At 42.8% G+C, this 15,691-nt stretch overlaps 1 protein-coding gene across 1 annotated transcript; it reads right to left on the reverse strand.

Moving 5' to 3' along the window:
• Positions 1-3,199: 3,199 nt before the first annotated feature.
• LOC112230776 (oocyte zinc finger protein XlCOF22-like) lies at positions 3,200-13,369 on the reverse strand. The gene is made up of 2 exons (XM_024397065.2): positions 12,739-13,369; positions 3,200-5,413 (listed from the first exon to the last, which is right to left on the reverse strand). The coding sequence occupies exons 1-2, from the start codon at positions 13,139-13,141 to the stop codon at positions 4,242-4,244; spliced, it is 1,575 nt and encodes a 524-aa protein (XP_024252833.2). The 5' UTR covers positions 13,142-13,369; the 3' UTR covers positions 3,200-4,241.
• Between the last annotated feature and the right edge of the window lie 2,322 nt (positions 13,370-15,691).

The following is a 15,691-nucleotide window of genomic DNA, read 5'->3' on the forward strand; positions in this document are numbered from 1 at the left end:
ATACCCCAAAACTTGAGGTAAAACTCAGCCGGCAGCCCATCCATCCCAGGCACCTTCCCTTTTCCCATCCTCCTAAGAGCGCTCTCAACCTCTTCTAGTGAGATCTGGGCCTCCATCACGTCTCTAATGTCCTCTGGCAACCGCCGGGACAAGTGTTCTAAAACACGTTTCCCTGCTCTACATCTATTTCCCTTTCCTTAAATAAACCTTGGAAATGATCAGTTGTCACCCTGACCATTTCCTCTGGTTTACTTACTATACTACCATTTTCTTCCCTAACTCCATGCATTACCTTCCTACTCTGCCTGGCCCTAACCGACTTAAAGAACATAGCGGAACAAGTCTCATTATGTTCTAGAAAGCCACTATGCGCACGCTCCAGGAAAGCTCGAGCCTTCTGCTCCTGCAGCTCCCTGAGCTGCGCCTTTAGGGCTGCGAATCTCTCCCAGTCAATCGACCCGCCGAGGTTGCCTGCCTCGTACTCGAGTACAATTAACCTTTGGATACGATCCACCTCCCTCCTTTCCTCCCTTTTTTTCCTTCTACAATATCCTATGATAAAAACCCTAATCCTCACCTTAACTAAATCCCACCACTCTAACACCCCCTCGCACATGGACCGGAGGCCGTCAAGCCTCCGAAAGAAACAAAAGAATGCGTCAACGAAAGCCTGCTCCTCCAGTATATCCCGATCTAACTTCCAGTACCCCCTACCGAAGAGGCAGACTGGCGACCCCACCTGCAGGAACACCCCGTCGTGATCCGTGAAGAAAACAGGCAACAGCCGCCCAGACAACTGACCCAAAGACCTGGATACAAAAATGTAGTCGAGCCTCCGCGCAACCCCCCCTGGAGTTGCGCCATGTAGGACCGACCATTGCCGGAGTAGTGTGCAGGCCACCATCAACCAGACCATGGCAAGCCATTAGCCCAGAGATGGCACCTGCACTGCTATCACCGCCTACCCCTAAATCTATATTAAAGTCTCCTCCTATCACCAAGTGCCTGTTTGTAACACACAGGGGCGCCAGACAGTCCACCATCTCCCTCCTGTCTGCCGCCACCTGTGGCCCATACACCCCAATTAACCTATATCTAGCTTCTCTAAACTTAACATCTATCCCCAAAACTCTACCCTGCATTATTACAAAAGTGTTCTCTATTTTAACCTCTCTATGCCCACACAAAATCCCTACTCCTGTTGAGTGCACCCCTCCTATGCCCCAAAAAGATTCCCCCTTATCCCACTCCCTCTTAAATCTACACACATCCCCACCATCCCTCAGGTGAACCTCCTGTAAAAACAGAAATCAAACCCCACACCCTCTAAATAACAAAAACCGCCCTCCTTTTAACATTATTCCTTAACCCCTAACATTTAGACTAAAAAAGAAACAGAACTATTCATTTAATTATTAACAACAAATAAAAAAAAAAAAAAAAAAAAAAAAACAGGAGACTCACCCGATGCTCCCCTGGTCCATCTCCACCGGCGGGGACGTCCTCTCCTCTCCTGACGCCCCCCGTCCTCCATCCCAACCCATGACCCAGGCAGTGTGTTGGGTCCTCCCTCCCCACCCACCATCCCCCCCCTCCCTGTTTGCCTCGGGGCTGCATGTAGGGGACCCCATCTCCTCAAACAGGAGTTGGAATCCCTCTAGCAAACAGCCCACCGACCCCTCACTGGAGTCATCCACTAAAATGCAAGGGGCTGAGGCAAACCGGGAGGACAAATTACCCTCCCCCCCCACTCTCTTAGCCACTCTCTTAGCCCCCCTCCCCCTCACTTCCTGCCAAGCTCCCCCTCTTCATCCCTTTCTTCTTTGGTGAAGGAGGTAGCGGGGAGACACAACGTCCCATCCCCGCTAACTCCTCCACCAAATCCCTCATTTCGACCTTGAGGAAGCCTGGCAGGCTGTCCCCCACTCCTTCCCCCATCTCCCCCCTCCCACCCCCTCCCCTCCCACCTCCACTCCTCCCTCCTTCTCTGTCACTGTCCCTGTCACTGTCCCCGTTCCCTCTTCCACTCCTTCTCGCACCACTGTCTCCTTCACCGCTCCTTTACGTTCTTCTGCCTTCTTTTCCTTCTCTTCTTTTCCACTCTTTCCTTCTTCCCGCCTCTTTCTTCTCATTTCTTCCTTCTTTCCATCCTCTTCTCTTGCCTTCTTTTCCCCTGTGCCATCCGTACAATCCGCATGGGTCCTTTCTTTCCTTCCCCCATCCCCCGCTCCCCCCCCAGCTGCAGACGCGTATGACCTGTGACGATCCGGGCAATCACGCCACAGGTGTTCTCTGGAGCCACACCCGTGGCAAGCCTTGGGCTCGTCACACTCCCTGGCCTCGTGCTCTTCCGGCCCACAATAACAACATTTCTTGTTACTGCACGAGGCCAGGGTATGGCCGTAGGCCATACAACGCCTGCAGAACGGGGGCTGACGTGCATAGTATAGGGTTCCCCTGTCAGCCCCCAGGGAGAACATTGCCGGAGGATGGAGGTAGCCATCCACACTCTTCGGGGACTCCCTGAGTAACGCATGGAAGCCTCTCTTCCCATTCCAGAAACCCAGGGAGTCCCTGAGGTACCTCGCTGAGGAGACATTGTCCATGTACCTCCCCAGAAAGGCCCTCACTTCTTCGTCCTTCACGTGCGGATTGTACATGGTTACGGTGACCACCCTGAAGTTGTTTCTTGCCAGGCTGGTCACCGTGTAATGACACAGGGGACCTTCTTCTTTCCCTTCCGTCACCGTCTTCATAATCTCATTGTGTTTTTCTTCCAAATATAGGGTTACATCAAACCCCTTCTCCATTGGGTTCCCCTGAAGGCATAGAACATCTTTAACCTTCAATTTTAGGTGCCCCATTAGGATGTTCCTCCCGAAGGTTTCTCTCCCCCAAGGCTCCATCTCTTTTCCCCGCCAAGAAAAGCGCACCGTGTTGGCCAGTCCAATCCCCGGAACCGACGGTCCAGATGTACTTTGCGCCATCTCCTCACGGACGATGGCGCACCCGTCCCACCACCTCAAACTTATAAACAGGAAGCAAATAACCAAAAAGGTGGAGCAACTAAAGGTGTTGCCTCTCCACATCTATCAAGACAACTGGAGCACTGGGCCAGACACTCTTAAATAGAACCTGGACCAACTCAGGTGAAACACCTTCCCACTAACAAGATGGACAAGCCAGCACAGGTGTAACACATACTGACTAAAGAGGTGACACCAATCAGTGCGTCCCACGTGCTAACGAGCTATTCGTGCTAAAGTCCAACCTCAAAACGTAAATGGAAAAACCAAAGCCTGGAACACCTTACCCCTTAAGACAACAAATAAATCCTATATTTTTGTTGGACAAGTTTGCTCACCACATACAAAAAACCACTTCCATTTCACATTATAATCAACTACAATGCTTCACCAATATAAACATGGCATCTACTGGCTGTCAACAATTAAAAACAAGAAAAAACACTTCTAAATAACATAATAAAATAATATATTTTCTCCTTTTTCTTTCTATAGAATCCTAAAACTCACTAGCTTCTAGAACTAGCTCCTTAATATCCGTAGTAACTTTCCCCCTCACTGCGGATCTTCTTTCTCTTTTCAGGGTTCACTAGATAGGCATGTTATAGGATCGGGGGCCCAGTCCCCAATGTCATGCTCTAGTACATTTGGGTTGGCACATCTGAGAATTATCCCTGATATTCTAAAAACAGTGCAACAATGTCAATATAATTGTACCCAAAATAGTCAGTTGGTTGCAAAAATAATTATGATTACTAACTGTTTACTAACAAGAAATGTAAATATATCAAAACCAAATGTACTACCCCTTTGTTTATATGTATTGGCAATAATTCACTTAATGGTGAGGCATGGAATAATAAAATAGGTATCTTTTGTCAGGCTGAATGTTTGAAATATGGGGTGATTTGAGACATGCTTCTTCAGTAGTGGAATAAAGACAATTAGCATTTGAATGTTGTCAAGAAATACTGGAGTGATGTCAGATTGTTAATAAAATTGATTACAGACTAATTTATCATACTGCGTCCATGTGTATAGGCTGCAAGTACGTTGAAATTAAGTCGTTTTCAAGTCATTCAAAAAAAAAACACAGAAAATACATATTTTTAACTTTCAACTAAAACCAAACGTATTTTGGACTTCGGCCATAGTCTTCTTTTCAATTGCATTTTGCTAGGTGGGATATTTCATTGATTTCATGAAACAATTGCTTCATGTATGTATTTTCTGATGTTTGATCAGAAGTCTTTTATCTGAGAATTTCTTGTCACATTTATGACAGCTACAAAGTTTCCCCCCTGTGTGTGTTCTCTGGTGTATAGTCAGATACCCAGATGTACTAAAACTCTTCCCACATTGACCACAGCTATAAGGTTTCTCTCCTGTGTGTGTTCTCTGGTGCACTGTCAGATGGCCAGATTGAACAAAACTCTTCCCACATTGACCACAGCTATAAGGTTTCTCTCCTGTGTGTGTTCTCTGGTGCACTGTCAGATCACTAGATTGACTAAAACTCTTCCCACATTGACTACAGCTAAAAGGTTTCTCTCCTGTGTGTGTTCGGTGGTGTACAATTAGATGGCTAGATGTACCAAAACTCTTCCCACATTGATGACAGCTAAATGGTTTCTCTCCTGTGTGTGTTCTCTGGTGTACAATTAGATGGCTAGATGTCGTACAACTTTTCCCACATTGATAACAGCTATAAGGTTTCTCTCCTGTGTGTATTCTCTGGTGCACAATCAGGCTTTCTGGTTGAGTAAAACTCTTCCCACATTGACTACAGCTATAAGGTTTCTTTCCTGTGTGTATTCTCTGGTGCACCATCAAGGAGTTTGACACAGTAAATTTCTTCCCACATTGATCACAGCTAAAAGGTTTCTCTCCTGTGTGTGTTCGGTGGTGTACAATTAGATGGCTAGATGTACCAAAACTCTTCCCACATTGATGACAGCTAAATGGTTTCTCTCCTGTGTGTGTTCTCTGGTGTACAATTAGATGGCTAGATGTCGTACAACTTTTCCCACATTGATAACAGCTATAGGATTTATCTCCTGTGTGTGTTTTCTGGTGTGATTTCAGGCTGCTTGAATCAGTGAATCTCTTCCCACATTGATCACAGCCAAAAGATTTCTCTCCAGTGTGAATTCTTTGATGTATTTTAAGGTCTCCTGAAGAGTTGAATCTCTTCCCACAGTCAGAGCAGCAATGACATTTCTTCCCGGTGGGTCTCTGTTGTTGTTTCTTGAGGTGTTCTGATTTGGAGAGACTCTGATCTGCCTTGTCAGCTTCATGAGGTTGTTGAGACTCCCCAGAGGACCCACAATAGCCACGTCTCTCTTCTGTAGACTCCCCAGAGGACCCGAGATAATCAAGTCTCTCTCCTGTGTGAACAACAAAGTCAAACAGATGGTTAGAAGCCCACAACAACAAAAAATCCACTGTTTATTTGAGGTAAAAGGTGATGCCCAGAGTATACCCATGAAGTTGTACAACAATTGACGTCTGTTAAATTATTTGACAATTAAGACAGTCAAGTTAGCAACAAGTCATTTTGTCTTGTTTTCACATTAGTGGTAACTAGAATTAAGTTAGTAAAGTTGTTGACATCCTAAGCAGTGCGCCAGATGACTTTTGGTCTCCAATATTGGCCCCTTTCTGTTTGATAAAATTGCGGCACGAGGGCGATGCGCACACAATTTGATTGCAGAAACGCCTCCCTGTTAATGAGCAAAATTGGTGAGCGAAGATTTTAGTTTTCACAATGTCTCAGGAGTGCTACTCAAGGAAACTCACATTAAGATCTGTGCCTATTCACTAATTCACCACCGTGGGGGAAAACTCAGGTGAGTTCTCATAGGCTGACAGCAAAAAATAGCCTCCATTTGCAGGTTGCTTATGAGTGCATTTCACATTACTGTTGGATTATAATTGTGAGGCTCATTTGAATGTCCTGCTGAATATAATGTTTATGTTATTGTTGCAAATCAACTGGGCTAGGGGGCAGTATTGGGTAGCTTGGATGAAAAACATGCCCAAATTAAGCTGCCTGCTACTCAGCCGTAAAAGCTAGAATATGCATATAATTAGTACATTTTGATAGAAAACTCTCTGAAGTTTCTAAAACTGTTTGAATGATGTCTGTGAGTATAACAGAACTCATATGGCAGGCAAAAACCTGAGAAAAAATCCAACCAGGAAGTGGGAAATCTGAGGTTTGAAGTTTTTCAACTCAGCCCCTATTGAAGATACCGTGGGATATTAGTTATGTTTCACTTCCCAAGGCTTCCACTAGATGTCAACAGGATTTAGAAACCGTTTTGAGGATTCTACGGTAAAGGAGGGGCTCATAAGGGCTCTTTGAGTGAGGGGTCTAGCAGAGTGCCACAGCCTCGGTCTGGAGCACTCACGTGAAAGGTAGCTACGTTCCACTTCATTTGTACAGACTGTAAACTCAGATTTATTTATATAAATATTAACTTTATCAAACAAAACATACATGTATTGTGTAACATGAAGTCCTATGAGTGTCATCTGATGAAGATCATCAAAGGTTAGTGATTCATTTTATCTCTATTTCTGCTTTTTGTGATTCCTCTCTTTGGCTGGAAAAATGGCTGTGTTTTTCTGTGGCTTGGTGGAGACCTAACAATCATTTGTGGTGCTTTCGCTGTAAATCATTTTTGAAATCAGACACTGTGGCTGGATTAATGAGAATTTTATCTTTAAAATGGTGTAAAATACTAGTATGCTTGAGGAATTGTAATGATGAGATTTTGTTGTTTTGAATTTGGTGCCCTGCACTTTCACTGGCTGTTGCGAGGGGGGTTCGCTAGGGGAACGGGGTTCCCAGTCCTTGACAGGTTTTTATACTTAAAAAAACACATAAAATGCTATTTGGCTAGCTTTGCCATCAGCCTGACAATGAGTGTTTGTCCACTAAGTGTTAGCCAAATTGGACCCATAACTTAACCTAACAACAACATAGACCTACTGTAGGACCCATGACTTCACCTCACATTAACAAAGACCTACTGTAGGACCCACAACTTCACCTAACAACATAAACCTATTGAAGGACCCCATAACTTCACCTAACATAAACCTACTGTAGGACCCCATAACTTCACCTAACAACAACATGGACCTACTGTAGGACCCATAACTTCACCTAACAATAACATAGACCTACTGTAGGAGCCATAACTTCACCTAACAATAACATAGACCTACTGTAGGAGCCATAACTTCACCTAACAACAAAAACCTACTGTAGAAACCATAAGTTCAAATAACAACAAAAACCTACTGTAGGACCCCTAAGTTCAAATAACAACAAAAACCTACTGTATGACCCCATAACTTCACCTAACAATAACACAGACCTACTGTAAGAGCCATAACATCACCGAACAAAAACATATACTTACTGTAGGACCCATAACTTCCCCTAACAAACACATATACCTACTGTAGGACTCATAGCTTTAACTAACAACATAGACCTACTGTAGGACCCATAACTTAACCGAACAACAAATAGACCTACTGTAGGGCCCGATAACTTTACCTAACAATAACATAGATCGACTGTAGGACCCATAAATTCACCTAACAATAACATAGATCTACTGTAGGACTCATAGCTTTAATTAACAACATAGACCTACTGTAGGAGCCATAACTTCACCTAACAACAACAGACATACTGTAAGACCCATAACTTAAACTAACAATAACATTGACCTACTGTAGTACCCACAACTTCACCTCACAACAGACGTACTGTAGGACCCATGACTTCACCTAACAACAAATACCTACTGTAGAGCCCATAATTTCACCTAACAATAACATAGACCTACTGTAGGGCCCATAACTTCACCTAACAATAACATAGACCTACTGTAGGACCCATAACTTCATCTAACAACAACATAGACCTACTGTAGGACCCATGACTTCACCTCACGATAACAAAGACCTACTGTAGGACCCCATAACTTCACCTAACAATAACATAGATCGACTGTAGGACTCATAGCTTCAACTAACAACATAGACCTACTGTAGGAGCCATAACTTCACCAAACAACAACATAGCACAACTGTAGGACCCATAACTTCACCTAACATAGACCTACTGTAGGACCCCATAACTTCACCTAACAATAACATAGACCTACTGTAGAACCAATACTTCACCCAACAATAACATAGATCTACTGTAGGAGCCATAACTTCACCTAACAACAAAAAACCTACTGTAGGACCCATGACTTCATCTAACAACATAAACCTACTGTAGGACCCCATAACTTCACCTAACAATAACATAGACCTACTGTAGGAGCCATAACTTCACCTAACAACAAAAACCTACTGTAGAACCCATAACTTCACCTAACAATAACACAGACCTACTGTAAGAGCCATAACATCACCGAACAAAAACATATACTTACTGTAGGACCCATAACTTCCCCTAACAAACACATATACCTACTGTAGGACTCATAGCTTTAACTAACAACATAGACCTACTGTAGAACCCATAACATCACCTAACAACAGACCTACTGTAGGACCCATAACTTCACCGAACAACAAATAGACCGACTGTAGGGCCCCATAACTTTACCTAACAACAACATAGACCTACTGTAGGAGCCATAACTTCACCTAACAACAACAAAGAACAACTGTAGGACCCATAACGTCACCTAACAATAACTGTGGAAGGACCACCAAGGGCAGGCTGGGCTCAAGGATAGTAGCCCAACAAGGCATGGGAGACAAGGTAACCAGAGGCAATTAAGCACAGCTGACGATACTAATGACATATTCTCCTTCCCCTATAAGAGAGAGAATGGAACCAGCAGAGAGAAGAGGGGAAAACTATCTTTGGAAGATGGCCACCGAGACAGAGGAGCTATCCAGGAAGAACCACTAAGACGGTGACAATCCCGTGACTTTTGTTGTAGTTTAAAGATAATCCTAGTGTGTTCCTGTTTCATCTGGAGAAGATGTATGTTTTTCCTTGGAAGATTTTCATTGATTATGTTGGAGTGTTTGTGTTGACCAAATGCCCTCAATAGAGATCTGTGTTCAATCAAGAAAACCTACCCCTGACTCGTTTACTCCACCTTCCCGCTTTAGAGTGACGCCCAATTACTTGGTCCGCTCACATAACATAGAGCTAATATAGGAACCAGAACTTCACCTAACAACAACATAGACCTACTGTGGGACCCATAACTTTACCTAACAACAACATAGACCTACTGTAGAACCCCATAACTTCACCTAACAACATAGACCTACTGTAGAACCCATAACTTCACCTAACAACAACATAGACCTACTGTGGGACCCATAACTTTACCTAACAACAACATAGACCTACTGTAGAACCCCATAACTTCACCTAACAACATAGACCTACTGTAGAACCCATAACTTCACCTAACAACAACATATACCTACTGTAGGACCCATAACTCCACCTAACAATAACATAGACCTACTGTAGAACCCATAACTTCCCCTAACAACATAGACCTGCTGTAGAACCCCCCACTTCACCTAACAACAACAACATAGACCTACTTTAGGACCCATAACTTCACCTTACAACAACATACATACTGTAGGACCCATAACTTAAACTAACAATAACATAGACCTACTGTAGAACCCACAACTTCACCTCACAACATAGACCTACTGTAGGACCCATAACTTCACCTAACAACATAGACCTACTGTAGGACCCATAACTTCACCTAACAACATAGACCTACTGTAGGACTCATAATTTCAACTAAGAACAACATAGACATACTGTAGGACCCATAACGTCACCTAACAACAACATAGACCTACTGTAGGACACATAACTTCACCGAACAACAACATAGACCTACTGTAGGACCCATAACTTCACCTAACAACATAGACCTGCTGTATAACCCCCCACTTCACCTAACAACAACAACATAGACCTAGGTATATGTTGTTAGGTGAAGTTATGGGGTCCTACAGTAGGTCTATGTTGTTGTTAGGTTAAGTTATGGGTTCTACAGTAGGTCTATGTTATTGTTAGGTGGAGTTATGGGTCCTACAGTAGGTCTATGTTGTTGTTAGACCTAATGTAGGACCCATAACTCCACCTAACAACAACATAGACCTACTGTAGGGCCCATAACTTCACCTAACAATAACATAGATCGACTGTAGGACTCATAGCTTCAACTAACAACATAGACCTACTGTAGGAGCCATAACTTCACCTAATGACAGCATAGCACAACTGTAGGACCCATAACGTCACCTAACAACAACATAGACCTACTGCAGGAGTCATAATTTCACCTAACAATAACATAGAGCTAATATAGGACCCATAACTTCACCTAACATAGACCTACTGTAGGACCCCATAACTTCACCTAACAACAACACAGACCTACTGTATAACCCATGACTTCACCTCACAATAACAAAGACCTACTGTAGGACCCACATCTTCACCTAACAACATAAACCGACTGTAGGACACCATACTTCACCTAACAACATAAACCTATTGTAGGACCCATAACTTCACCTAACAATAACATAGACCTACTGTTGGAGCCATAATTTCACAAAACAACAAAAACCTACTGTAGAAACCATAACTTTACCTAACAATAACATAGACCTACTGTAGGGCCCATTACTTCAACTAAGAACAACATAGACCTACTGTAGGACCCATAACTTTACCTGACAATAACATAGATCTACTGTAGGACTCATAGCTTTAACTAACAACAACATAGACCTTCTGTAGGAGCCATAACTTCACCTAACAATAACTGTGGAAGGACCACCAAGGGCAGGCTGGGCTCACGGATAGTAGCCCAACAAGGCATGGGAGACAAGGTAACCAGAGGCAATTAAGCACAGCTGACGGTACTAATGACATATCCTCCTTCCCCTATAAGAGAGAGAATGGAACCAGCAGAGAGAAGAGGGGAAAACTATCTTTGGAAGATGGCCACCGAGACAGAGGAGCTATCCAGGAAGAACCACTAAGACGGTGACAATCCCGTGACTTTTGTTGTAGTTTAAAGATAAAACTATTGTGTTCCTGTTTCATCTGGAGAAGAAGATGTATGTTTTTCCTTGGAAGATTTTCATTGATTATGTTGGAGTGTTTGTGTTGACCAAATGCCCTCAATAGAGAACTGTGTTCAATCAAGATAACCTACCCTCTGACTCGTTTATTCCACCTTCCCGCTTTAGAGTGACACCCAATTACTTTGTCCGCTCACATAACATAGAGCTAATATAGGACCCAGAACTTCACCTAACAACAACATAGACCTACTGTGGGACCCATAACTTTACCTAACAACAACATAGACCTACTGTAGAACCCCATAACTTCACCTAACAACATAGACCTACTGTAGAACCAATAACTTCACCTAACAACATATACCTAATTTGGACCCATAACTTTACCTAACAATAACATAGATCGACTGTAGGACTCATAGCTTCAACTAACAACAACATAGACCTACTGTAGGACCCCATAACTTCACCTAACAACAACATAGACCTACTGTAGGACCCATAACTTCACCTAACAACAACACAGACCTACTGTAGGACCCATAACTTCAACTAACAACAACACAGACCTACTGTAGGACCCATGACTTCACCTCACATTAACAAAGACCTACTGTAGGACCCACAACTTCACCTATCAACATAAACCTATTGAAGGACCCCATAACTTCACCTAACATAGACCTACTGTAGAACCCAAAACTTCACCAAAAAACAACATGGACCTACTGTAGGACCCATAACTTTACCTAACAATAACATAGACCTACTGTAGGACCCATGACTTTACCTAACAATAACATAAACATACTGTAGGACCCCATAAGTTCAAATAACAACATAGACCTACTGTAGAACCCCCCACTTCACCTAACAACAACAACATAGACCTAGGTATATGTTGTTAGGTGAAGTTATTGGGTCCTACAGTAGGTCTATGTTGTTGTTAGGTGAAGTTATGGGTTCTACAGTAGGTCTATGTTATTGTTAGGTGGAGTTTTGGGTCCTACAGTAGGTCTATGTTGTTGTTAGACCTAATGTAGAACCCATAACTTCACCTAACAACAACATAGACCTACTGTAGGACCCATAAGTCCACCTAACAATAACATAGACCTAATGTAGGACCCATAACTTCACCTATGTTGTTGTTAGATGAAGTTAGGGGTTCTACAGTAGGTCTATGTTGTTAGGTGAAGTTATGGGGTCCTACACTAGGTCTATGCTGTTGTTAGGTGAAGTTATGGGTCCTACAGTAGGTCTATGGTGTTAGGTGAAGTTATGGGTAGGACCCCATAACCTAACAACATAGACCTATATCAATATTATTGAGGCTATACAGTGTTGATTTACATTGTTTCTAAACATTGGAGTAAAAAAAAGCTTATTTGGGGTTCTGATGGGGTACAACAGGTGAACTAAGCTCATGAGGCATGTGTTATATTCTTCAAGAATCAATGGCTAGAAATAAATAATTTAAAAGTCCAAATATGGATGTAACAATTGCAGATTTCCGCTTTAACACCACACATCTGTTCAACAACTGCAGAGTTTGTGCCTCTGTATTTAAGACTGTACTTACTAGTATTAACCAGGCCCCGGTTTCCAAAAACCACCTTATGGTTAAATTCATCGTTAGAACCACTGGCCTTAAGATGCCTTTGGGAAACCGGGCCCAGATATCCAGTTTCCTCCTCCTCCTTTATGGATGTGAAGGTCATCTCCCTATCCTCCTCTTTCACTCCATAAACTGCATCCTCCTCTTTCTCTTCTTTTACTGTAACATCCTCTTCCTCCTCTTTCACTCTGAACGCATCTTCCTCTTCTTTCACTGAAACGTCTTTCTCTTCTTCTTCTTTCACTGTAACAGTCTCATCCTCTACTTGTTTTTGTTTTGTAACATCCTCCTCTTCCACGAGAGTTTCTTTCTCTGTCCAGCAGGCCTCATCTTCTTTAGCAGGAGGAGAGTAGCTTAGTAAGCTCATGGTCGGGGATGTTAGCTAGTTAGCATTAGCAACTAGACTAGTGCTAATTTATCCAGCCAGCTAGCTACTTACAACGTAAATATTTCATTTAATGGGGTAGCTAGTTGTTTCCACATAAGTATGTTTAAATCATAGTGGCAAATAAACCACGAAATTGTCTAAAGAACTTGAATGTTCCGAATTTGTTGGCTAGCGAGCTACCAAGGTGGCTGCAGTTGTTGAAGAAGCGTTCCGTCCACTAGATAATACGTCACACTACAAACATCGCCTGAAAGACACATATTACCATCTGCTGCCTGGAGGGAGTTAACGCAGTTGAGGAGGGAAAACTTTCTTTCTTCTTCATTGAATTATAATATTATAAAGCAGTTTCGGGAAACGTTATTTTCTCTCCATTAAATATGAATATTTTATCAACACGTACAAAGAGCAACAAGTGTTGTTTGATTAGTTCAGATTTTTTATGAGAATTTAAAACAAACTTAACCTCTACTCCACATCTGTATTTCTGATTCAGTCAAATAACAAGATATCAAAATAAGCACCTAGTTGTTGATACCCTTGATAAAGGTTAGCTAAAATTACTGTATGAAATAAATAAATAAACTTTACCCTCTACCAGGATATTTTAGTCCAAAACCTGTTTACCTCTCTGCTAGGAGGTGGAAACTTGGCCATCAGTGGATCTTCCAGCAAGACACATCAACATCCACAAAGAAATTGTTATTTGGGAACAAAATCAACATTTTCAATGGCCATCTCAGCCTTCGGACTTGAACTCCATTGAAAACCTGTGGTTTGAATTGAACAGGGCAGTCCACAAGCGCAGACAAAATAAATCAAGGACCTGGAGAGATTTGGTCTAAGATCCCATCCTTCTCCAATCTCATAAAACATTAGAGTGTCGTTATCCTCTCAATGGGAGGGTGCTGGAGTATTGAAAACATGGGTGGCAATAATCCAGACCCCTAGCTTTTGAGAATTACATGTTAAACTATATATCTTTCTCTGAGCAATTGTATTAGTATAAAATAATATAATTTCCCTTTATTTTGGTGTAACAATACATCATATAGATGTATGTAATGAACAGACTAGGTCTATACTGCTCCTACATGGTGTAACAATACATCATGTAGATCTATATAATGAACAGACTGGGTCTATACTGCTCCTACATGATGTAACAACACAGTGCATTCGGAAAGTATTCAAACCCCTTCACTTCTCCCACATTTTGTTACGTTACAGCCTTATTCTAAAAAAAGTTTTTTTTTAAATACTCAATCTATACACAATACCACATAATGGCAAACCAAAAACACGTTTTTAGATTTTTTTGCTAATTTATTAAAGTAAACTACAAAATCTACATAAGTATTCAGACCATTTACTACGTACTTTGTTGAAACAGATTTGGCAGCGATTACATCCTTGAATCTTCTGGAGTATGACCCTACAAGCTTGGCACAGCTGTATTTGGGGAGTTTCTCCCATTGTTCAAGATTTGTCAGGTTGGATGGGGAGCGTCGCTGCACATCTATTTTCAGTTCTTCAATCAGGTTCAAGTCCAGGCTCTGGCTTGGCCACTCAAGGATATTCAAAGACTTGTCCCGTAGCAACTCCTGCGTTGTCTTGGCTGTGTGCTTAGGGTCGTTGTCCTGTTGGAAGGTGAGCTTTTGCCCCAGTCTGAGGTCCTGACCGCTCTGGAGCAGGTTTTCATCAAGGATCTCTCTGAATGTCAAGGATCTCTCTGAATGTCCTTGAGTGGCCAAGCCAGAGCCTGTTCATCTTTGCCTCGACCCTGACTAGTATCCCAGTCCCTGCCACTGAAAATCATCCCCACACCCTGATGAAGTGCCAGGTTTACGCCAGATGTGACGCTTGGCATTCAGGCCAGAGTTCAATCTTGGATTCATCAGACCAGGGAATCTTGTTTTTCATGGTCAGAGTCCTTTAGGTGCCTTTTGGCAAACTCCAAGCAGGCTGTCATGTGCCTTTCACCTAGGAGTGGCTTCCGTCTGGCCACTCTACCATAAAGCCCTGCTTGGTGGAGTGCTGCAGAGAGGGTTGTCCTGGAAGGTTCTCCCATCACAGAGGAACTCTAGAGCTCTGTCAGAGTGACCATTGGGTTTTTGGTGACCTCCCTGACCAATGCCCTTCTCCGCCGATTGCTCAGTTTGGCCGGGTGGCCAGCTCTGGGAAGAGTCTTGGTGGTTCCAAACTTCTTCCATTAAAGAATGATGGTGACCACTGTGTTCTTGGGGACCTTCAATGCTACAGACATTTTTTGGTACCATATAGATATTAATCTATTCTCTCATGTGATTTCAAGTTCTCTGACGGAAAATGTCCTTCCATACAGAGAGAGAGCAGTGGCAGGGCTTTTTCGGTGTGTGTCTTCTTATGCACCTTCAGGCTCCTTAACCAGGTAAAGGAAAATCAACACTGGGAGCATTGGAAAGGCATTCTCCGGTGTGTATCCTCTCATGAGCTTGTAGATCCCATAACTGAATAAAACTCATTCCACAGTGGGAACAATGATAAGAC

This window comes from Oncorhynchus tshawytscha, linkage group LG18 (genome assembly GCF_018296145.1).
Source record: "Oncorhynchus tshawytscha isolate Ot180627B linkage group LG18, Otsh_v2.0, whole genome shotgun sequence".
Taxonomy (NCBI): domain Eukaryota; kingdom Metazoa; phylum Chordata; class Actinopteri; order Salmoniformes; family Salmonidae; genus Oncorhynchus; species Oncorhynchus tshawytscha.

What these genes read in the sequence shown, in the direction of transcription:
- LOC112230776 (XM_024397065.2), bottom strand. Translation starts at nt 13,141, where the DNA reads ATGAGCTTACTAAGCTACTCTCCTCCTGCTAAAGAAGATGAGGCCTGC. An exon ending in CCGGGGCCTGGTTAATACTA is followed by an intron (nt 5,414 to 12,738) that starts GTAAGTACAGTC and finishes TTGTTCACACAG; the next exon opens with GAGAGAGACTTGATTATCTC.